This window comes from Ischnura elegans, chromosome 11, assembly GCF_921293095.1.
Source record: "Ischnura elegans chromosome 11, ioIscEleg1.1, whole genome shotgun sequence".
NCBI classification, from domain to species: Eukaryota; Metazoa; Arthropoda; class Insecta; order Odonata; family Coenagrionidae; genus Ischnura; species Ischnura elegans.
Genome location: NC_060256.1, coordinates 23,063,949 through 23,089,306, shown reverse-complemented (window position 1 = coordinate 23,089,306; position 25,358 = coordinate 23,063,949). Strand labels below are relative to the sequence as shown.

General features: G+C 38.7%; 1 protein-coding gene across 1 annotated transcript in view; it reads left to right on the top strand.

Annotated features, from left to right (window-relative positions):
• The window catches only part of LOC124168016 (UDP-glucosyltransferase 2-like), a 28,288-nt gene extending 3,939 nt beyond the window's left edge, over positions 1–24,349 (top strand). Inside the window, exons 2-5 of the mRNA XM_046546097.1 lie at positions 13,723–14,572; positions 16,281–16,506; positions 18,801–19,020; positions 23,505–24,349. Coding sequence (XP_046402053.1) covers positions 13,727–14,572; positions 16,281–16,506; positions 18,801–19,020; positions 23,505–23,805 — 1,593 coding nt within the window. The 5' untranslated portion in view covers positions 13,723–13,726 and the 3' untranslated portion in view covers positions 23,806–24,349. The remainder of the gene's footprint in view (positions 1–13,722; positions 14,573–16,280; positions 16,507–18,800; positions 19,021–23,504) is intronic.
• The last annotated feature ends 1,009 nt before the right edge of the window (positions 24,350–25,358 follow it).

The following is a 25,358-nucleotide window of genomic DNA, read 5'->3' as shown; positions in this document are numbered from 1 at the left end:
AGTGCGATTTTCACGTATCTCTAGTTATTAGTTATCACAATAAATGTTTTACATTAGTTTTTTGGTGGATAAATTCAGAAAGTAAATATAAATAAATGGTATTATATTGATTCTTTAAATACTATCGTTTTAAAAAGGCTTAACCAAATGAAAAGATGTGTTTTTTTGGAGTTCCTCTGGTTAGTTGTGTGAGGTTGGCAACATTCGAATCGAAACAATAAGATTGGCAAACAATGAGCATTGGCTGATAGCACTACGCGGCACCTAGAGCATGTGCTTTGGACGTGCGGAGTGACTTATCTCCTCTTCTATTTTACAAATAGGGTTGTTTCCTTCATCAAAGAAAACGAAAGACATTGATTGCGATTCGTTACCCACCATTAGTGTATTCATAATATAAAAATTAGTTGGTTTTAGAAATACCGGTTTAGACGAATGGCAATGGTCAATTTTAACCTCATTTGAAAAAGGCCAGATTGGCGCCCATGCGATGCCACTCCACGTGACGTCACAGAGACCTAGTTTCTATACGAGTTGATAGGAGTTTTACATCGTCTGAGATTACCAATGCATGAATGAGGCACAGCGCTCAGGGAAACATCTCTCGATAATCACATATTAAAACAGGCTAAGGTTGGAAAGTTTTCTTCGTTTGATAGGGTATTAATAATCCTTATTTAAGCCAAGCGCTCCCTGCTATCAGGGTACTCTGCTACCTGCTAGCATCCTGCGTCGCATCAGCGCTCAAAGCCTCGCCCCAAGGTCTCCTCACTCGCGGCAGCGGGTACCAGAACGACGTCACACGGAGTTTTCCCGGCATTCATACCTAGCCGTCGCGTTTTTACGCGCGCTTGAAAATTTTCACTTTTCATTTAATCGCGAAAAATAGATATCGTCATTTAAAAATCTAAAAGCGTGAAATACGTACTCCAGGAGTAATAATCTTTCGATTTAGGCAATAAAAAAATAATATGAAACCACCCTATTGAGATAAGGATAGGTTCATAAATGTCTATACATAAGATCACTGCATCATACCCTTTAAAAAACCTCGTTTCGCATGCCGAAATCAGTTTATTCTTCTTTTGTTCAGGGCAACATTCAGTTACTGTTGATTTTAGTCTATTTTACCTCCTGCCAAACACACTAGAGGTGGCTCGCAGGGTATTATGTAGATGTACCTCTATTCGTTTGGGGGGGGGCAGATCCCATGGGCCCCTCCATTATGCGATGGGCCTCTCGTATTCGCCCCTGCCATGTACAATGCTTCACTCAAACAAGTGTCTCATCGATAACAAAAATATTTTCATCCATGTATGACAAATTTGAGCGCCGTGGCAGATTGAGGGGAGGGTGAAAATCACAGCTCAGGGACCAGTTTCAGGATTTAACGAGACCCTTAATTTATGGAAAAATTGAAAAGATAATTGCTAACATTTAAGGTGGCTCTCCAATATAAGCAACTCCTCGTGCATTTTGTGATGTTTACAGTCCCTGTAAACCCAGAAGATCGTGGGTTACAAGAATCGGAACGGCTGTCAACAGTTTTCACCAACTTCACAAATAATGTTAAAAAATAAATTATAAATGTTTAAAAGCCACTGGGTACATATATCAGGCCTAAAAGACTAGTTAATTCATACATTAACCAGTACGAGCTAATGTCTAAATGTATGAACGCGTGAATGAACACGAAAATGCAACGTATAACCACCCAACTCGTGCGAACGCATGAATAGAAAACAGAACCTGTTCTAATTTGGTTCGTGCATTCGCAAATGTCCGTTCCGATCCACAGATTTGTTCACGCACTCACACATTCACTCGTGCGTGCTATGTACCGTGTAAACAGGCCTGAAGACGCAATATCGCCTTGAGTTTTTGCATACCACGCTTAGTAAGACCACTTGCTCGACCTATTCCCCATAGAGCTTAAGTATGCTCTATGCTATCCCCTGACACTCCATACTTCAATATAGTTAAATTTCATCATGTCTGCCAGTAACCAACGATCAATTAAACTTCCAGCATCATCGTCATTAGTCACGAATCATAAGATTGGTTTGACGCAGCTCTCAATTCCGCTCAGCTATCCGCTAGCCTTTTCATAGTAACGTATCTCTTCTCTTTTACGTCATTTATGACTTGTTCTTTGTAACACATTGGGGGCCTCCCCTCGCCCTTCTTCCCTTCAACTATTGTTTTCGTCAGGCCATCATGCCTCATAATGTGGCCAACTAAGTTGTCTCGTCTTCTGCTTAAGGTTTTCAGAAGACTACTCTTTTCTCCTACTCTCCTTAGCACTTCCTGGTTACTCACACGGTCAATCGACTGTCTCTTCAACATTCTTAGGTAGAACCACATTTCGATTACTTACACTCTTGACTTCTCTGCTACTGTCAACGTCCAAGCTTAGCTTCATGAAGACCAAATATATTGCCGATTTATTGAAAGATATGATTTTCCGATGGGCGAGTTGAAAACGAAATATCAGTATTGGCAATCCGCAAACCACAGATTCTGCCCCGAAGCAAAGTTCACGGCCGAATTTTATCTCCGTCGAGAACTCGACCTCACAATCACCACCATCTCGATCGCACGTTTACTCCACTAGTCCACCGCAACTGCTCGCAGCAGAATTATTATTATAGGGATGATATAAATCAACAGTGAGAACTGGGTCAAGTACTCAGTAAATTCATACGAAATAATCATTAAATCCTACATAAATCGAAACAATGATTAATTTGCAAGTAACATCTCCGTCTCCATGAATTTATCTTCATGGGCAAACAAATATCTCCGGTGAGCGACCAAGATAAACAAAGAGAGCAAGAGAAACTAAAATTTCTCTAGAAGCAGAAGTGGTGCCACAAATTTTGCCCTAAAACATTTGAAAGTGACTGCACAATGTGGAATGTGTGTACAGTGCACATAAAATGTGGAAGGTCCAAATCTTACATTTTTAAGTAAAAATCAGCCAACCGTAACGTTATTTCCAGTGACAACTGTGATATGACATCGATTACATTATTAATTGGATAATAATTCTAGTATAGTCGAATAGAAGTCACATGGTGACCTGCCTACATATTATTAACGAAGATTACAACAGTATTTTGACGAATCAACGCATATATTTCGGCAACAGTCAGCATTTTAGAATTCCTTAGACGTAAGTCGTCATCAGAATTTGTATAAAACGTACATTTTCAAACGTGATTTCCAAAATACACAGCTCAGGGACGATTTTTTTGGCTGTCACTTGATGAGGTACAATTAGAAAAGGATATCTTGAAAATTTTCACGATAATGACGTGTGATTCGTTTCTCGGAACATTCATCTTCACGTTGGAAAGAAATACCTATTGCCACAGCAGTTTCTCACGCCTACATTTAGACCAAAAATAACCTGGAATAACTTTATGCAAACAGGTCACACTTTCCACTTTCCACACGCGACGTTCCCGAGGACAAAAGAGTGCCGCTGCCGCTGAAGTACCATAAATTGAAAACCGGCGGCGATAACTACCATTCAGTCGACTATACTTCACATCTTAAGGTGCGTTTACCTTGTGTAACATGTTATATAAACAAGTTACATATAACATGTTTTACGAAAAATATTTATGTTATATAACAAGTTTTTGGTTTCCCGCACGAATTGGGAAAATGTGTAACATGTTACAGAAAAGAGGTGAGGCACATGGTGGGGATAGCCAGTTGACGGGTGGACTGCGACCGAATCAGTAACATGTTATTTGTGCATTTTGGTCCCCGCTGGACTCTTGTTATAAAACAAATGTTACACAAAACAACATAGGCGGATCTAGGGGGGGTACGGGGGCACGTGCCCCCCCCCCCAGAACCTTAAAAAATATGGAAGATTTTAATAAAGTCCAATTATCATTGCGTTCGTTTTGTATTACGAGGTATCCTTGTGTCCCCCCCTATAACAAAATCCTGGACACGTCCTTGCTAGTGCCCCCCCCCCCCCAAGAAAGAAATCCTGGATCTACCCCTGCAAAACAAATGTTCGAGTAACTTGTTGCATATAACATGTTATATAATATGTTACACAGTGTAAACGCACCTTTACGAATTCACGAGATAATTTGTTTGACCATAGAGTAAGTATATAATAAACCTTACACTATTCTATTAGTAATATCATAGAGTAAGTATATATAATATACTTACTCTAGAGTAGAGTAAGTATATATAATATGCTTACTCTATGGTTTAACCCATTAAAGCGTATCGTCCGATGTATCGGTCGCGAGTATTTTATTTTTTTCTGGGCTCAAGCTGACTCTGTGATGCTATATTACGTTCAAATGGCAGTCTGTCTTCATCGCTGTGATAGTATTTTAGTTGCATTCTTGAATTTATCGTGTTAAGAAGCTTTTCTGTGAGACATGGCATTGAAAGAATTTTCAGTCACACACACGCGAAAAGAAAAAACATTTTACTGAAGCATTTTTCTCAATACCTTATGTCGATAATTTCTATCTCATTTTTCATTCCTACGTTTTCAAATTTTTTCTTTTTATTTCTATCTGCTATGAACACTAAAAATTGACCGTCCGATTTATCGGACGCCATGCACAATGGACATTTCTCGTTCCTAATCTAATTATGGCTGTTCTTATATTTTAAAAATAAATTTTTATTTTAGTATTGTATATTTAATTATAAAATTTAATTCATTTTATTTAACGACAAATACAAGCATATTGTAAGCAAATATCCATTAAAAGATTTATTGGCCGAGGCAATAAATAAATATAAACACACAATGGCACCTCTGAAGGTGACTAATGATGCAAGCTTACCCTCAAATGTAAAAACATAAAAACTATGTGAGTGGAGAAAGAGAATTGTTTTATAAAATTAACTTGATGCTCTAATGGGTAAAGACAAGTAAAGTTGATAAAATATTTTAATTAGTAGAAATTTTTAATGAGAAAGTTGGCAATTCAATAAATACAAATCAATGTGTTGAAAGATAAAAAATGGAGGCGTTTTCGACGGCTACCCATGGCAGTGGCGCAGCAGCGGGGTTTTGGGGGATTAAACCCCCCCCCCCCCCCCAGAGCTCAAAGAAGTTTTTAAGTTTATTCCATTTTACTTATTTGGATTGATATTACTAATAGAATAGTGTAAATATTAATATAATATCCCTCAGAAAGCCGTAAAACTCACCATTTTGAACCATTTATTTTAAAATTCCGCCATTTATTAATCTCGCACCTACCGCTTATCCTGGTGGGTATTCCATACCCCCACACACCCCGGTATTAGTTGCAACTAAACCCCCCCCCCCCCCAGCCTTAATTCCTAGCTGCGCCCCTGACCCAAGGTATTCGAAAGGCATGAAAGAGGAAACGACGAGAAAACGTCGCAACTGATACTTCTCTCTCCGTTCTTAACTGCGATTCGAAATTGAAATTTCATCGCGGTGGATTCAGTTTTTTTCAAACGCATTTGCATTTATTCACAGATTATTCAATAGGATAAAATTCGTTCACAAACTTCACTTTAATCTCAGGAAGAGATGAATCAATCAAAGCTTTCACTTCGATTATAGCACTCCAAGGATTCCTCGAAAAGGCCTGTTTACACGGTACATTAACCCGTACGAGTACGATGTCTACATGAACGCATGAATGAACACGAAAATGCACCGAGTAACCACCCAACTTGTACGAATGCATGTATGGAAAATAGAACCTGTTCTAATTTAGTTAATGCATTCGTACATCTTCTGTTCTGGCTCATAAAAATCATTCATACAAACAGACATTAACTCGTACGTGACTCGATTCAGTGATGATCACTGGGTCAACTTTTCCCTTGAATGCAAATGAAAACTAGTAGTGGAGCTGGTGAACTTATTTTTGATGTTTTCTTATGATTTAAATACTTTTGTTAATTTATAATGGCTCATACATAATTTCTTCATCATGTTTTCCATTGCATTTTCAAAATTTAAAATGCTTGCTAGGTGATTTCTGATGAGTGTTATACCAGAAAAAATGATGACACAAAGTTCAACTATTAATTAACTACTACTTTTGTCTTGAAATGCAGATTTCGGCTCTCCCACAGAATTTTTTTCATCACGTTCTATTTTATTGCTTCTTTTCGTCGGTGTTAATATAAAAATACTTCTAGCTGTAACCCAAGTAACCATTGCTTTTCGCATCCAAGTGTGATTTTCAAGCAAACTAGCTCACATATATTGTTACATTTTATTAATAATTAATTTTGTTAGTTGAATATATTTCACGTAAATATATATCAATGAGAAACCTCTCCATTTTTCGTTTGCTACCCGTTTTTCCCTTCCGTTTCGAAAACTGCGAGCGATGATATCTTCATTGCGTTAAAAGACTCCACATTCCTTTAAAATAACATCATAAACCACAATTCAATGCTGAAATTTTATTTTTTAATTTTTTTTAATTCCCAAACTACCAAATACAGCTCAAATTGAGCCATTTTATTTTGAGTAATCAAAAAATTTACCAATTATTTACACGAAAACCGAGCCCTGGATAGGGGAAACCTACCCATGCGGGACTCGAACCCGCGATTTCCTGTTTCATAGGCGAGGGCATTACCCAGCCGCCACCGAGGTGGGCGACGTGATGTTGACGAAATGCCTGTTTACATAATGAAGATATCATCGCCAACAATTTCGGAAAAAGTGTAAACTCAAAAGGACCTACGCATTCACAGGCCTAATTTTTTCAGCGCATGAGAGAGGAACCAGAAATTTGCTTCTGCTATTTTTAATTGTTCCAGCGATCCCTGTTCCAGCGACCCGTATCTACTTTATCATGAGTATCAAATTTCTAGGAGTCGTCGCGGGCGAAGTTGGGAGGGGAGTTGCCTTCCCCCCCTCTTTCTCTCCCTCGAGGCGCTACGGCTTCCGTCTCCATGTTCCGGCGCTGCGGCCAGAGGGCTTCGTAAGCCGCTAAATTGGGAAATTCAAACGCTAGGGTGCCCCCTTAATGCATCGTGTAAACAGGCCTTTAGGCTCTATTAAAGAATAAATAGTAATAATTCATAATCCCCACAAAAATATATGCATAAGATTTTGAGATACATCAATGCATTTACCTTAAGAGAATTTTATGGAAGCCTTTACGCACAAAAGCTTTGGACATAATGCATAAATTCATGTTTAAAATACCCGAAGGCAGCCGAAATCCCATGCAAGACAACGTATAGCAATCGGAGAACTACCTTTCTAAAAAGTCCCCCACTTCTTTCATCTAAGCATCACTTTTGGACCGTTAGCTTCTCTCCACTCAACCCCACGGTAACAATCCCAATGTGTGCTTGGCCCACCCAAAATTCCTCCGTTTCCTTCGCCAATTATCGTCTTCCAAAGTTATGCCATTATCCAAATTGCCATCCTGAAATGCAAGCGTTTTCGACGACTGTCCACGGCGTTCGAAAGCCACGAAAAGGAAATTACGAGACAACATCGCTACTGAGACTACTCTCTTGAGTTCTTTGCTGCGATGCGAAATCGTCATTTCTTCGCGGTGGATTCCTTTTTTTCAAACACATTTACGGCTTAACTCAACGTTCGGTGATTGAACCCGAAGGTTGGTTCGGTCAGGTTAGGTTAGAGATCAACTCAGACAAGGTCACAGGCGTTTTAACTTAACACATTCAGTGTAAGGGGCCAATACCTTTCTCTGAAACATTTACCTCGCATTTCAAGTTATAGTTTGGCTGTGTCCAAAGGCTTCACTCGCGATTCGAACCGAGACCACTCGATCAGCAATCAAGCCATCTACCCACGAGACCACCACGCTCAGCACATTTATATTCATTCACAGATAATTCCATAAAGTAATTACGTGCATAAAGTTTAGTTCAATTAAAAATTTACTGTAGTTGCTTATGGAAAAATACCAATACTGTGAAGCTAATGCTTTCACTTGTCTTAGGATCTCTTTTTGTACCTTTATGTCCGCCGGATAAGGAAATGATGGGGAAATAAAATTTTGCCCAATTAATTTGTTTTTACAACGGAAATTTGACGTAAAATGAAAAAGTAACTATAGCACTTCATTACACAAGTAAATTTGTATCGAGTAATTTATATCGTAATGAATACGAATTAATTCGGAAAATTTGTGCGTAAAATAAGAAAGTAAGTTATAGCACTGCATGAAAAAACAACGTTTCTTGTTTTATGCAGTGCTGTCAAATGCATATGTCCGTCGGTGAAAAGTGACTAAATATGGTTTATTTCTCCGACAGTGGCTTAGTAAGCACTTCCACAATCTTCTGGGCTACGGAGTGGACTTGAGAAGTTAACACAATGTACGGTAAACACAGTCTGAGATTCGCCTAGGAATAAAATGGCTTGATCTTGCAACTGGTAGCATAGCAGAACGTCAATCGGGATATCCGGGTTCGAATCGCGGTAAAGCCAAATGATTTTTTCATGGCGAATTTCTCCCTTGCTGTGTATAAAAATTGAGTTCAAGTTGCTATACCCTTAAAAGCTCCCGAAGTCTTCTGAGAATTTAATTAGTTCACAAGATAATTGCAAATCAGTGTGAAAGACGTAAACTTCCGCGTGAACAATAGCCCGTGATGGGCTATCCCCTTCAACGTGGCGATCAGAAATATAGCAACGCGAGTCACATTATCGTGGGTTTTCATAGCGACGAACATAATTCGCCAATGACATTTTTCTTTAAACGTAGAGAGAATAGTTCTGTTGAAAACAAGCCCATATTGTGATCAATGTATCACCCAACCTATAAAATTACACTTCCCAGCTCAAAGCTTCACAAATACCCCATTTTTAGTATTTCCCAAGGAATGTATAACTAAGAGTTCGTAAATACCTGGCGTTAATTTTTTAGGACCTGTTTAATCCAGCAGGTGTTATTTCGTGGTCGTAATGAACTCGTTAAATGGGAGTAGAAATTTTATTTAGTTATTAAAAGTTCGACACAAAACGTAACGTTACGAAATGTTCCACTTATCCAGGTGCTACGTAGGTAGCTAATGGAAACTTTATGCAATCCGTCGACTATCGTTGTGCGTCGCAAGAAGGAAAAATGAAGGTCGCCAAGAGAAGAACAAAGCTTGGAAGGGAACCAAAAACGACTCGGCCGTGTCCAACATAAAGTATGCCTCAGTACACCAACCCCGTCCAACTTCGCCATACCTAATATTCACCATTAAAAAATAGTTAAAATCTCGATGAAAGTAATTGAGAGTCGTTACGTTATTCACTCAAATTAGAGGTTACTGTAGTTAACTTTCCTTCAGGGCTCTTATTAATGCGATGGAGTTTAGCGCGGGACTATCCACTTCACGGAATTTTTGAATGGCGGAATCAAAGCCCTTCTTACTTTGATGGATTAAATTTTTAACAGCCCCATAATCGGTGACCTATTCGTACCATTCTCGGATACACATACCACTACCGATAGTAGTCCCAACCAACAGCAGTACTTTAAGAGTAAGAAAAAAAGAGTTTAGACAGAAATGGAGTAGATCGATTATGTTCTAATACATGCATTATCTTCCCGAAATACGAGAAACCCGAAAGAGAAGACAGATTTCTTGGAATATATAAATAACACCGCTGAAGTACGTCAATAATCTCAAAAATAAATTTGATGAAGTTACCTATATTCCGCGACGGACATTTTCCAAAGCATTGGATAATTGAAATAAGATGGCTCGGTGTTGTAACTGGTAGCGTACCTCAGTGGCGTAACTAGGAATATGCTTTGGAAAGGCTACCCAACGAGGAAATGGGGAGCTCAGGAAATTTTTTGAAAAAAAAAACGCCTGAAATGCATTTGACATCACTTTGGAACTTAAAATTCAGCTTTAAGCAGATGCAGTTATTCGGATTATTAAAACCACTTGCCTGTTTCCACACACTTTTATTTACACCGACCATGGTTTCGGCAACTTGTGCCATTATCAAGGTGCCATAAGTTGCCGAAACCATGGACGGTGTAAATAAAAGCTGTGGAAACAGACAAATGGTTTTGATAAGCTGAATATCAAAGATTTCCACCGTATCACGCCGGACACTGTATCTTTTATTGATGCAGTTATTATTTATCAAATCAGGACAAGATTTGTATATATTTTTTTCTCTGAGGCTCTCTTAGAATCCGTTTCCCAACGTTAAGCACTCGCTGTAAGTCCGTTCTCCGCCGTAGTATATGGAATGCACTCAAAAAAAGAAAGCCTTACAGCGTACCTCTTGCAGTGTCTGATGGAAATCAGTTTTTCTTTGCTGGGCATACACGTGTCGCGACAAACCGGATAATGCATGTACAATGTACATGCATTATCCGGCTTGCCGTCGCGTGTCGCGAACATAACACCATTTTTACACGAGGTTTACTCAATTTTTAAGCTGGTAATAACAGTTTTTACCCAAGATATAGCACGTGTAATACACGCCCCGTATGCTAGTCAGCGACCGTTTGTGCTGCACGGGTTTGTGGCTTCTTCCATTCCGAATCGTGGCCGCCTAAGATATTTACGTAATGCTCCTTGAACGTGTCCTCACGGGAGAAGAACAAGCATTCGCGATGAAGTTATAGCCGTCTCGCCGACGTCTTTCGATAATGCGTTGGGGAAGAAGAAATGTGTTTGAATAGGAGATGCTCATGGTGACGAAAAGGTCGATAACCTCATCTATCGGGAGTTCCATACGCTGAGTCACCGCCAGCTGAAAACTTGGGAGATATCGCCGCGATTTGCTGCAAATCACGGTATGATTATACACTCTCGTCACATATTTATCGATAAAACCACACAGTAAAACCCACTTTCGATCACTGACTGATTGATTGATGTCTAGGGTGATTGGGGGCAGGGGCGGATCCAGGACTTTTTTTATGTGGGGACACAAGCGTCTTACGATTCTTCTCATTTTTGAGATTAAAAACAAAATACAATAATTACTGTAGAAAATATTCTCTTTATTTTAACATGAATTAATATAAACAATAAAAGTAGGTACCATAACTTTTTATTGTTTACAATGAATTTTCACAAAGTTAAGCCTGAAACAATTGAGTTAATGAATTAATATATTAAACTAAGCGATTGAGACTACATAATACACAGAATAAAACGAACGTAATGATAGCCGCATTAAAAATCTTTTCTACTTTTTAAGCGCCTGGGGGGGACGTGCCTCCCAAATAAATCCGACTGTGATTGGGGGCTCTCATCTGGGGCTCATGAAGGGGCTCTCCATAGCGAAGGATCGGGGATCCGAAATTGCATGACCGCAAATGGATGGTGACGCTCTTCCGGCTCTTTGACACTAGAGTGCCGGGAAATTGGCATACCCCAAGAATGCCGGGAGGGTGTCATTATGACACCCATGTTCTTAAAGCCGTGTTATGTGGCAGATTATTTTTTTCATAGTCGCTAGCGTCATCTTCATTGTAATATTTGTTTTTGGTTCCTTAATATTTTAATAAAAATAATGTTTTTTGTGTGTCGTCGTGCGTAGTGCATAAAAAAATAAGTGTCGTCGCGGTAAAATTTGGCTGGTTTCAAGGTAAATCATTCGCAAATAGAGAGGAATATACTTATCTCATGAGCTAATAAATTTTCGAAAAAACGATTAACAGCTGATATTTATTGAAAGTATGTAAAACATAAACAATCATGAAGGTAATATACTAGCTACATCCTACCACTACATACTAATCAAACTGCATCCCACGAAGCACCTAAACCGAATGAAGAAATGATAAAATATACTGGGTGTCAAAATGACACCCTCCGGCATTCAAGGCAAATTTAATTTTTTAGGCCGGAAAAAAGAGAGGGGGTATCCCTAACACTGGCGTCTTATTGAGCCTTAAAAATGATTAAAAGTCACAAAATATTTCATTCTACAACAATATTTAAAGGCCAGCTTTGAAAAAAATGTTCGCGTAGGGTGTCAAAATGACACCCTTCGGCATTCTAGTGTTAAAACGAGATAAAGGTTAATAAAAAGTACTGATGAGGTACTAATGCAGTAGCATAGTCCTACGTTATACAATAAATACAACTCAAACTTCTCTCACCTTAGGGACTTGTACGGTGGGGGGCAGTGCCGCCGACTCCATGGGGCCTGAGGGGGCCCAAGCCTCCCCAAAAATTCGTTATGGGTGTGATGAAAAAATGTGCCACGCTTGTCGATTTTCCCCGGAATATCCAGATTCGAGTTATCAGGGTTCTAATGTCGACCATATGACTCTCCTATTAATGCTTAAAAAACTTAAAACTCGCGACTAATAAAATTTCCCGGGGCAAGATCACCCACGGTTTGGGCCCCCTAAATATTTTTTGTAAGTCAGCATCCCTAGTGGGGGGGAGGGTCCAAGACCAGGAGAGAAAATTTCTTGAAAGAGGGTACTAAGTAGACGGTATTAAAACTAATTTTAACACTTTTCAAAATATAAAAAACTACATTTGTTAAAGAAACATTTTGTAAATTCATATTTCAATATTTTGTTTACTTTTATGAAGGAAAATATTTGTACTTTTATGTTTCGGACCCCTTGGACCCTCCTTGGCTACACCACTACCTAACAAGGATTAAAAAACTAATGAAAATTAGAAATTTTTTATAAAATTGGGGGAGGGTCATGACCCCTGTGACTTCCCCTAGATTTGTCCCTGCCTTTGCTAGTTATAGGCAAGCATCATGAAACTCAACTTTATTGAAGAATTGGGTGTCAGAGGATATATGCCCCTGGCCTTGTGGTCTCTTCAGCTGATGAATGCCAGAAAGAAAAAAAAATTCGGGGAAGGCTGAAGCCCTCAAAGACATCTAAGCACCCAGCAGTATGTTGTTCAAATCTTAGGTGGTGGCAAGCAGCTTAGCATTAAAATCTCTCAAGTTTTTCAGATTTCTCAACAATATGAGTTCTTGCTTTCTGACTTCGAGGTCCCCAGTGCGAATCTCACATGAAGCTTTCGACACTCCAAAAAATACCCCTTTAAATATGAGGTGACCCAAGGTAATAAACTGACCACATAAACTACATGTGTATTCTTCATATGATTTTGGTCTATTCTGAAATGAACTCTACTCTCAAATATGCAAACAAACCTCTGTAAAGAAAAAAATTAGTGTACTCAGTATGTACATATAAATGAGAAAAATTCATAGTTTTGCAACTGCGGATGAATCTCAAACTAATTGCCTTCACCCCATCATCACATGTTCACTTTGAGAGAATGAAGGAGATGGCAGGATAGTCACCACTTGCAAATAGACTTAGTCTCCCTGCCACCAAAATATCATGTTTAATGCTTGTGGTCTAGACAAAAGATAGTTAAATTTCATTGCCTACAAAATACTTATACTCTGTACTGATAATGCCATTTTAATTTTCAGAGGCAGGATGCATTATGATTCATGTTATGATATCGGCCCACAGAATTTCAGCAAATACATTTTTAAAATGTTATCATATTACCAATAATAGTTTACTAATAGATAATGGAACAATTATTAATTGAATCAGTCTACTTTGTTCCATTCCAATGTCACAGTATTAATATTCATGCAAAGCTCCAAATTACTGGGACAGCTGCTTCTTTGGGGCAAAGAGTTCTGCTTTTTGATGTGTCCCAGAATGTGCAGCACAATAATTTTGCTAGCCCTCATGCACTCATAGAAGGAAAATTTCTTTTCAGAGCTATGGCTAACAGAATGACATCCAACACAGGCCTCCTGATCCTGGTCATACTTGGTGTAGTAATGCTGCAAGTTGAAAATACCCAGTCAGCCAATATTCTGGGAATGTTCCCCCTGTCTGCTACTAGTCACAACAATGTCTTCAGTGCCCTCACCAAGGAACTAGCTGCCCGTGGACACCATCTGACTATCGTCACACCACATCCTATCAAGAATCCTCCTGCCAACTACACTCATATCGATGTATCCAGGGCTGTAGCTCCACATTTTAAAGCTTTTGGCAAAATTTCTGTGGTGAAAGTCCTGGATATGCACGTAAAACTTTTGGATGTGACTGTTAGTGTATGTGAGGATGTGCTCTCACTCCCCGAAATGAAGGAGCTCATGGACCCAAAAAAATATGGAAAGAAGTTCGATTTGATGCTAATCAGTCATTTCTTCTCCGAGTGCTTTTACCCTTACGCTGAGATATATGATGTTCCCGTGGTGACCATGTCACCTGCTGGGGCATTCCCCACAACAGATATGATGTTTGGGAACATAGCACTCCCTTCTTTTGTTCCCAACGCGTTCTTCTCCTTCTCAGACCAAATGACATTTCTCGAAAGGAGCATGAACTTTGTCAGCTACTTGGGGTCAAGTATCTACATGAAGTACTTCATCATTCCAGCTGAAGAAAAAGTGGCAAAGAAGCACTTCAAAGAAATTTCTCCTCTCACAGAGACACTCAAGAGGAACAGCATTATCCTCCTCAACAATCACTTCACCTATAACTACCCCAGGCCATTGACTCCAAATATGATTGAAGTGGGAGGTATACACGTGAAGTCTCCAAATCCATTGCCAAAGGTATGAAGCCGTTAACGGCTTTATTCGTAAAATATGTCAAGTCGATTCTTGAGTCATATATTCTACAGAATAATAACTATATACTTGGAAATCAACAAATTTTAAATTTTCAAAATGGAGAATTATTTTGATGGTTCATTTAATTCAATGTAAAGATCCCCATCCCTTCACCATCACCATCCTCCACCTCAATCAATTAATTTCAGATATATTTTTCAACATCAAGCTCATGAGTTTTCTTGGTGGTGCGTTTCCTTATTTAATCTTTTGAAAACTTTATTCATCAATTTTTACTATCAATGGCAAAATACGAATGGGTTTCAGCAAAAACAAATTACAAAAACATTTTAAACAAATTAACTGGTAAATGCATAATTTTGTCGTATTTAAAACTCAGTCTTGGCCAGTGGGAACCTATAATGTGTCCCCTGAGTTTAATTAGGGAAAATTTGTTCTGTCATAATGAAAGATGAACAAATGCCAAGTAGTGAAAGTGTGAACGAGTCTTAATCAAGACTCACATTCATTATCCCATGTACATTGATTTCCTATGGATCAGTGACGTCATGGCAAAATTAGCAGCACCGGAAAGCACTTCCCTTAACTTTCTTTAGAAGTGAAATATTACTTTGTAAATTTTTTTATTACAAGTAATTATTTAATAAATTTATTATTTTAATATATAATAATTTATTAAATTATTTTTATGTATATGTAATACATTAATTATTATTAAATGTTTTGTTTTGGTTACGAATGTTTGTATAAGAAATTTTGAAGTACCAAAATTGATAAAAGTGTTATTTGACTATTATGTCTTTTATTAACCAGTGCCGGTATGGAATTTTGGCAAGTTCCAGTACCATGACACCACTGCTTTAGATGTAACTTCTAAGCACATGTTGTGCTCAGAGCCAATTACAATCTGTGCGTTTCGTATTTTATATTGAAATGACATATCCAATGAATAGAGCTTAGGTCATACAATACAATTAACATACTTGTAGGGTATTCCATTGGCATATATTACTAAAAGGATCAACTCTTTTTATGCGAATAAGATGAGATATTACATGGAGCAACACCATTTTATCATTACTGTGGATTTCAAAGGTATATACCTACATATATAGTTCATTTTACAAGTATGTTATGGTGATTACGTTTTCATTTGACCCTTAAATTCTAATTGTGCCTGATTCAGTTAACTAGGAATATGCTTTGGGGAGGGGTTGGGCCAGGATGGTGGGTGGGTGTGGGGGGTGAAACGACAAAATTTTGAAAAATGGCATGCCTGGAAACACATAGGTACACTTTTAATAATTTTGGCACATAAAATTTAACTTAAAGTAGATGCAGTTATTACATGTCAAAACAATATAATATCTTTAAATATTTTTTTAATCTCTGGGGCTTTATGGGGGGTCTACCCCTCATAGTTAAGCCACTGGTCTGACTTTAGCCTCTGGTTTCCTGTATTTACAGGCATGATGACGAATGTATTTACATAATTCCAAAACATTGGTGGAGAATAGTTTTTTTTATGGCACCTGACCTAAATTCAAAATAATGATTGTGTAATTAATATCAAGAGATTGAGAATACTTAATAATACCACAAATGCTGAAAGTCATGCAAAGATAATTGTTGAAAAACTTCCTAAAAGTCAAAATATTCCTGATGACGCATGCCTATTTGTATTTCACAGGACCTGCAGAAATTCATGGATGATGCTAAGGATGGAGTAATATACTTTAGCATGGGCTCGAACCTGAAAAGTTCAACTTTCTCCCCGGCATTACAAAGTGCATTAATGAGTGCATTCTCGGAGCTGAGACAAAGAGTGCTCATGAAATACGAGGCTGACACTCCCATCCCTGGACAACCTCCTAACGTGAGACTAGAAAAGTGGTTGCCTCAAAGTGACCTCTTAGGTAATTTAATATACAATTTACTATCTTTCACTGAGTACTATAATTTAGGGAATAGGAGGGTTATTGTTTATGTTTCTGCTTTTCTACAAGAGTCACTCCTTGGGATGGAAAATTTGACCAAAATTTTGTGATCAAGTGGTAAATTTTTAATGTGGGAATGCTGAAAAACTTCATGATTATGTAAGAAAAGTACTACATACCTATTTAGTTGGTTGGTGATGATATCCTATAAATGCCTAAGGCCCCAGATATCAGAGTTCACTCAAATAAGAGTTTGCTGTGAAGTATGTAACGATGCATTGTGAATCATACCCAAAGAGCCAGGGGCCAACTCCATAAGTGTTCTCCTTTTCCTGGAACTCTATATTTCTACAACATCCTTGTAAATTACCCCTCTTATCAATGGCAACCCCTTTCTACAGCCAACGATCATAACTTTTCCAGCTAATGATAATAATTTAATAATTAACTCATTTATTGCTCCTGGAGTTTTAACTCCTTTGGAAAATAGAAATTGTTAAAGTGGTGAGCAGTACAAATAACATAGTAAACTGGAATTAACCTAGTAAAACTGGAAAAGAATAATTTCTTTTTCTAACAGAAAAACGAACATTAAACTTTCCAAGAAATAAATAACACAACCTTAAAAAAGGAAATTTAGCTTAACAAATGAAACAAGAACTAGATTACTACTTCTAACAGTGTTCATGGGTAGCAAGAAAGTAGGTGGGTGACAATCCGTTTCTTAAATATTTCCGGTGATGCACTGTCTTCTACATGTCTCAGCGAATCGTTCCACAGCTTTGAGGCAACAACAGTAAATGACTTCTGAACTGTAGCTGTGCGGAACTGTGGGGCATACAAAAAACAGGGGTCTTGTCTTGTAACAACATTAGTGATTTTGCTACTGGAGAGAAAAAGATCCTTTAAATACAGAGGGCTATGATGTTTAAAGAGATTGAATATAAAACAAGCTATGCTATATTTTCTCCTTGATTCATGATCAAACCTGGACAGGCAATCCTTTGAAGCGACTTGCTCCCAGACATTCATATCCCCTAAAAACTTTGTAAAATCACCTAAAATTTACTATCTTCTTTTCTATAAAAAATTATTTTTCTGAAAAGCATCCTGTGAGTGGTATATCCTTCCTTTAGAGAGTCATTTACTTCAATGACTACATCTTCGAGGCTTGCAACAAGTATTTGTGGTGGATTATGAAGCCTAATCTTACATCTCTTACCTCGGGTCAACTATATTTTACTGCGGAAGAAGCATATTCTGGAAATAACAGATCATGCTAATCATAAATTGGGTTTTGTTAATAAAATACTAGTAGGGGTAAGGGGGAAAGGGGCAGCCTTGATTTGGGACGAGGGTTTTTCCTGTGAGGATAGGTATCTGACCAGCCAGGGGAGGGCTTAAAATTTCCAAGAACGAATACTATGCAGTGCTTTTTCCAAAATTCCCCCAGTGACCCATATCCTTTGGGGAAATCATTAACCCATACCAGCACCTTCCACAGCCGGACTCAACGACCTTCTATAGACTATTGTGATTTAGATAACTCAATGTACCCCGCTAATCCTCTCTTTCTTCCCCAACACCGCCACCTTCTTCAGCTCTCGTCTCCTCACCCACTTTAACCCCGCCCTCCCCTGGCTGGTCAGATACCTATCCTCACAGGAAAAACCCTCGTCCCAAATCAAGGCTGGCCCTTTCCCCCTTACCATAGGCGGATCCAGGGGGGGGGCACGGGGGCACGTGCCCCCCCCAGACCCTTAAAAATATGCTAGATTTTAAATACGGTCCCATTATCATTTCGTTCGTTTTGTATAACAAGGTATCCTTGTGCCCCCCCCTGAGCAAAATTCTGGATACGGCCTTGCTTGTGCCCCTCCCAGAAAGAAATCCTGGATCCGCCCCTGCCCCTTACCCCCCCTCTCCTTATTCCATTCTGTGTTTAACCCTCACCCCCGCCCTTTCAACCAGTCCTTTTCATTTCCGATAGATGTCCTCACTGTCACTTGTGTACTTTGTGTATAAATGTATGATGCATGCAAGATCAGTCACCTGACGATGTCACCAAGTTATGAAACCCAGGTCGTGCCCATAATTAAATAACAGTGAACCTTACAAAGTTTTATTTCCTTACTTCCAATATGGAGAGGTTTCACAAAGTAAAGCCTGAAGTTATTAGTTATACGTACATAGTTTTCAATTGTGTGTATACATGGATTTTCTTGTTCAGTGACTGATTAGGGTTTCATGGAAATGAAATTTTATCCTTGCAGCTCATCCAAATATGAAGTTATTCATCACCCATGGAGGCCTGCTGAGCTTCCAAGAGGCTGTGGCAAGGGGAGTTCCAGTGATTGGTATTCCTATTTTTGGAGATCAAGAGATGAATATGCAGAAAGTAGTCAAACTGGGAGTTGGAATGCAAGTGCCTTTTGCTGAACTGTCCAAGGAGAAACTTCTGAAAGCAATGAAGGAAGTCTTGGGCGATGCAAAGTAAGGAAAATTATAGAGGTTTCTTGTAAGGTTCGGTATCATAATTATGATCACTGGTCCATCTATCGTAGGATTACTTTCACAGCTATCCAATCAGTTCTCCAATGATTTACTTTATTTATTTACATGCCAATGAAAGCAGCACTGTACTATTTTTTTCATAAGGTTTGTAAAATGCTAACAATATTCATTCATAAACATCCACGCCTTGGATGGAGTTTAGACGTTTATGTTGGGGGATCCAATAACCCTGCTATGGGTTTTGGGACTATGGATTACCCCATGAAACAGGGGAGTCCCCAGGGCTTTCCCTTGGAAATTTGTTTAAATTAGTCTCTGAAAACAGCCATTAAAGCACTATTTAAGACTAAAATTAATTTAAACTTTTGATGTTTTTGTTTTCACTGTGTAGCCTTTATGACATTATATACTTTTTTCAGACAAATTACCATTAAGTTAGGCTCCCCTTGGCCCCATGAAAACTGATAATCCATGCCCAGAATAGGGGCAACCTTCTCAGACAGGACTCGAACTCATGACCTTCAGTTAGGCAGGAGAGGGGTTTACCACATGGCCACCAAGGCTAGCAAATAAGCCTATCTATTGCCACTAACCTATGACTCTTATTTCATATCCTTCACCACCCTTTCCATATATTCCATTCAAGTCCTTCTCACTATTCTCTCCATCCTATGGTCTACCATTATTTTCCACAGAGGTACAGAGTAGATGGAAATAATACGTGGAGGATCTCTATGAAGGAAGGAACAGACCGGAGAGATTGACTCTAGATCATGAAAGTGGAGTAAGATAATCTTGGGCCGGGGATATTAGATTCGGAAATAGAGTAATCACTTCGTGATATGAAGGCCAGGAAAGCAGTAGGCGTGGACAATATCCCGTGTGAGCTTCTGAAGAATCTAGGGAAGGAAGGTAAGAAAAGATTTTTCGAACTAGTACGCAGGATCTATGAGGAGGGATGTTGGCCGGAGGATTTTGTGAAGATGGTTTTAATTCCACTACCGAAAAAGAAGAAAGCTGTGGAATGTGGAGATTACAGGACTATTAGCACGCGGCGAAATTGGTACTGAGGATATTGAACAGACGAATGGAGGCGAGGGCAAACAAGTATTTGGGCGAAGATCAGTTTGGTTTCAGAAAAGGGAAGTCAACTCGTGATGCAATAGCAGTAATGAGGTCCCTCGTCGAGAGGAACATAGAATATGACCAGGACGTGTATGCCTGCTTTGTGGATTTTGAAAAAGCATTTGATAGAGTGAACTGGGTAAAGTTATTGGATATTCTCAAGAAAATAGGAGTAGATTGGAGGGATAGACGACTGATTCGTAATCTGTATATGGCCCAGACTGCGCAAGTGAGGGTAGAGGACGGAGAATCTGGGTGGGCAAGCATTGGCCGAGGTGTGAGGCAAGGATGTCCTCTATCGCCGCTGCTCTTTAACGTGTACGCTGAAGAGATGGTAAGGGAAGCGTGGGATGAGTTAGAAGCTGGGATAAAAGTGGGAGGAATGATTTTCAAATCAGTGAGATTCGTGGATGATCGGGCATTGATTAGCCAGTCAGCGCTGGCTGCAGGCTCTAGTGGATGCGTTATACGAGCGTTGCGAGGAGTATGGGATGAGGATTAATCACAAGAAAACAAGGGTTATGCAGTTTTGTAAAGCATCATGAGCGAGGAATGTTAGACTTAAGATAAACATGGGTGGTGAAAAACTTGAGCAGGTTGAGCAGTTTGGCAGTTATTTAGGCAGTACGTTAGAGGAAAACGGATACAGTAGTAAGGACATTAGGAAGAGAATTGCACTAGCAAAGTAGGCGTTCATGTACAGAAAGGAGCTTCTGAGAGGATCGTTATGTAATAGATTAAAGAAAAGGTTAGTAAAGAGTTTGATCTGGAGTGTAGCGCTCTACGGTGCGGAAACGTGGAAATTGAGGAAGGCCGACGAGAGAAGATTGGAGGCACTCGAGATGTGGGTATGGAGAAGAATGGAGGAGGTGAAATGGACGGAGAGGAAAAGGAACGACGAAGTGCTGGATATGATTGGCGAGGAGAGGCAGCTTTTAGATGAGATACGGAAGAGACAGAATGTATGGATGGATCGAGTACTTGGTGGGCAGGGAATGTTGAAAATGGAGTTAGAGGGTAGAATGTTAGGGAAACAAGGGAGGGGAAGGAAAAGAATAGGATTTTTAGATAGATTGAAAGGGAGTAGGCCTTACAGTGAATTGAAGAAGGTAGTGCTGCAAGGAAAGGGAGGCTCCCAGATCACTTCTTTAGTACTCCATGGAAACCTACCTTAATCAGTAAAATACTGTAAAAATAATCATGTCTCCTAATGTGGTGCATAAAGTTCTTTGCACATTATGCAGTTCTGCTGCTTCTCACACCTCTATTTAGGATGTTCAGACTACCTAAGAATGAAAGTATGTAATGTAATGAAGAAAGTAAATAATATAAATAGGTAAGCTCTCTTTTTTTCCACCCTTAATTACCCTTCCTCATCACTAACGTAGCGAATCCATTGGATCTTCATGATTCTTCCGTGTCACCACATTTTGAATATTTGCACCCTTGACTTCTCTGCTGCTATATCTTCAATTCCTCTGAATGCCAGCCATGCCCAAGCTTGTTCCAACTATCTAATTTAAAAAGTTGATCTGAATTTTATTCATCAAAATATGAAGAGTTAAACCTCTGCTGGGCACACCCGCAGAAATTTGCTTCATGTACATATTAGTATCCGAGCTGCAGACAAAAAACGGACAAGATTTTTAATACAACAATCATTACGTTCGTTTTGTTTTGTGCATTACATCAAAAAATATCGTCAACTGAACAACCAAAATGCAATGCAACAGTGAAACCTGGCAGGCCTATTTGTGAGAGTGAATTTTACATATGTGTGGTGACATATTTGACCTCCAGTGGTTACATAACCACTAGAGGATAAAACACAATGCAAGTCTCCATAGTCTCCAAATATGGTAGCCTCATTTCATATACAAGATGCATGGGATATATATTCTTTTAAATCACCTCTCCATTGCTTTGATAATGCTTTCCTCAACTCTCTCAACAATAAATATGTTTTCCAAGAATGAAATATGTATCCCTAGAATAAGAGTCAAATTACACATGACTGAGATGACTTTTTGAAACGCCACTCACTGCGGCATATGGAGTGTGCTGGTACCTATGGCAGCTTGGGTAGGGATGTATTAGAATTGTTTTTTTTTTGTCAATTTTTATACTGCATAATTTAAACAGAAAATTGTGAGAAAAAACTCTATATATTACTTTATGTTGAGTTACCCTTATTAAAAATCGATTCAGTGATTAGAAGGTCCACAAATTTCTTATTTAATGGGCTCTTCCACAAAATTTTCAGTATCATTGATTGTGATGCTGGCTTAAAAATAAAAGTACTTGCATTTTCCCAATATTTTGATCTGTAACCAACTTTTTCAACAATTATGAGCAAAATAATTTATGGCCTTAACCCTTTTGCTAATAACTTGATGATGTTATGGCATCATTTCCAGTGGTTTCCAGACTCTGTGTTACCTCTTCACCTTGGTCATAGGACTTGCATGGTTCACTGTTTTCTATATATACTCTCAATGTATTTGTTTTACTATATTTCATAAACTTTAGCTTACATTAAAAAGAAGAGATGTTCAGAGTGGAAAAAAATTAAGTCACAAAATTTTAAACCTGGGTATCTGATGCCAGTACATAGTACCCAAAATTAGTAGTGATTTTTAGGTCCAAAACACACCATTTTCAAACTACAGAAACCTTGAATTAACCAATCCGTTTGGCCGCAAGTTTCTGCAGTTTCTGAATGCTGTGGACAACTAATGACTTGAAATGCTTTGCCTGCTCAAGATTGCGATGTAGCCAAGGCATCCGGCCACAGGACAAAACCCACAGCCAATCATAGTGCTTGGCTCAAAGTTTCTGTAGTTTAAAAATAATGTGTTCTCGACATAAGCATCTTTAGTAATTTTGGTTCCTTCTAGCATCGGCTAACCAGGGTTAAAATTTCATGACACAATTTATTTCCACCCCATATGCAAGAGATAGAAAACCAGTTACAAGAGATAAACATGTGTTTCTAAAAAAATTAATACTTATCAAATTTCTAATAAAACCCCATGATATTACACTTTAAGCTATTGGATCCAGGTAGAGGCGGATCCAGGATTTCTTTCTGGGGGGCGCACAAGCAAGGCCGTATCCAGGATTTTGTTCTGGGAGGGGCACAAGGATACCTCGTAATATAAAACGAACGCAATGATAGTGGGACCTTATTAGCAATCTTGCATATTTCTTAAGGGTCTGGGGGGGGCATGAGCCCCCGTGATCTGCCTATGGATCCAGGCATATTAAATACCTCCACAAATTTCTTGATTTTGTGACATAATGTGTCAATAACTGAAGTATGTATAAATTATTTCCAGGTACAGGAACAATATGAAGGCCTTATCCAATAGAGCAATGGACCAACCTGAGCATCCACTCCAAAGAGCTGTTTTCTGGACGGAATACGTGATGAGGCATAAGGGAGCTGGGCATTTAAAGCCTGCATCTCTGGACCTCGACTGGTGCCAGTTGTTCATGGTGGATGTTATATTAGTGCTAGTTTCAATTCCTACCGTGCTCCTCTTTGGACTCTATTACTTTGTGTGTAGATGTTGTTGTGGAAGAAAACGCCAGCCTGCTCAAGTGCCTAAATCCAAAAACAAAGACAAAAGACAATGAGTGAGCAGAGGATATGAACGACCTTCATTTTCAAGCTCCAAAAAAAATCCTAGCAAGAGAGGTACCTGATAACAATCAGTCATTTTATTTGACTGGCCTAACTGTAAAATGAAAACCAAATATGATCAACCACAAAATGGTTTTAGAGGAGAATATTTTTACATGAGGATTTGCTTAAAATATTAGACATACCTATATGAAGATAAACCTAGAGAATCAGTTCAAATACAGCAATGAATCCTTTTTCTTCCACCAGCGAAACACTCCATGTGATCCACAAGAAACAACATGATGGTAACTTTCTATGTAATAATAACTAAGGTATCAGAAACTGTTGTGAATCATCAAGACAATGGTTAAAACCATGGCTTTAATTGACATTTTTGTCAGTTAGAGGAAACACACTCGTGTTTGGACTTTTACCATGGAAGAAAAGAATTTTCACAATATCCAGTTTATTTTTCTTTTATACTTCATGTGCTGTTCAAAATTTTGGCTCTATTGAGAATGTTGGAAAAAGTCACTTGGAGATGAAAAATATGGTCACTTTTTAAAAATGCGCTGCTCAAAATTAATCTAACATAAGCATTTTATTCTTTTAAATACTCAGGAAAATTTAAAGTTCTCCTCTTTGTTCTTGAATGTAATGAAACAAGAATGAGAAAAAATTCTTGACTGATAAAACTTTTCATAGATTTTTAATAAACATTTCCATAAAAAAAACATTTCTTCTGCATACATACATTGAAACCAATTCCCTGAATGTTAGTCATGCAACTGAAAGATTATCATGTACATTACTGATAAATGATACATTATGTATTCTCAATGAGAAAAAGTGTACCAAGATGAAATCTTCACACTTTCAACCCAGGTAGGGTAATTCTTCCTGATTTGATTTAAAATATGTAAACCGCTCTTCAAACTCATACAATGATCATTTTAAGGAGAGGTATCTAAATGAGTATGACGGAGCTTCAAAAAAGTATTTGAAATTCTAGTGGAGAAATCGGACCTCTTTGGGTTGAGTTCTACCATTGACTTTCCAAGTCAACCTTCGTGCTGATACACCCAGTGAATATAATAAGGGCCAGATATAGGTAATGAAATCAAGCAACTTCTTTGCATTGTTTGTTGCTCCATAAATTCAAGCAAAGTCATCAAGAATCTTGTTGACCATTTTTTCTCATGAAATCCAATGCACTTGCTGGAAAAAAATGAAATCACGGAGACAGGGGCAGATCCAGGATTTCTTTCTGGGGAGGGCACAAACAAGGCCGTATCCAGAATTTTGTTCTGGGGGGGGCACAAGGATACCTCATAATACAAAACAAACGCAATGATAATGGGACCTCATTAACAATGTTACATAATTTTTAAGGGTCTCGGGGGGCACATGCCCCCCCCCCCCTAGATCCGCCTATGCACAGAGAACTACTGCTGAAAATAAGAGTAAGGGCAACGATTGGCTTCGTGTTGCTGATTATGTACTAGGGTGACTCGCTTTGCCACTTATTTTAGGAGCAAATCGTAATACCCGGAAAAATTTGCGT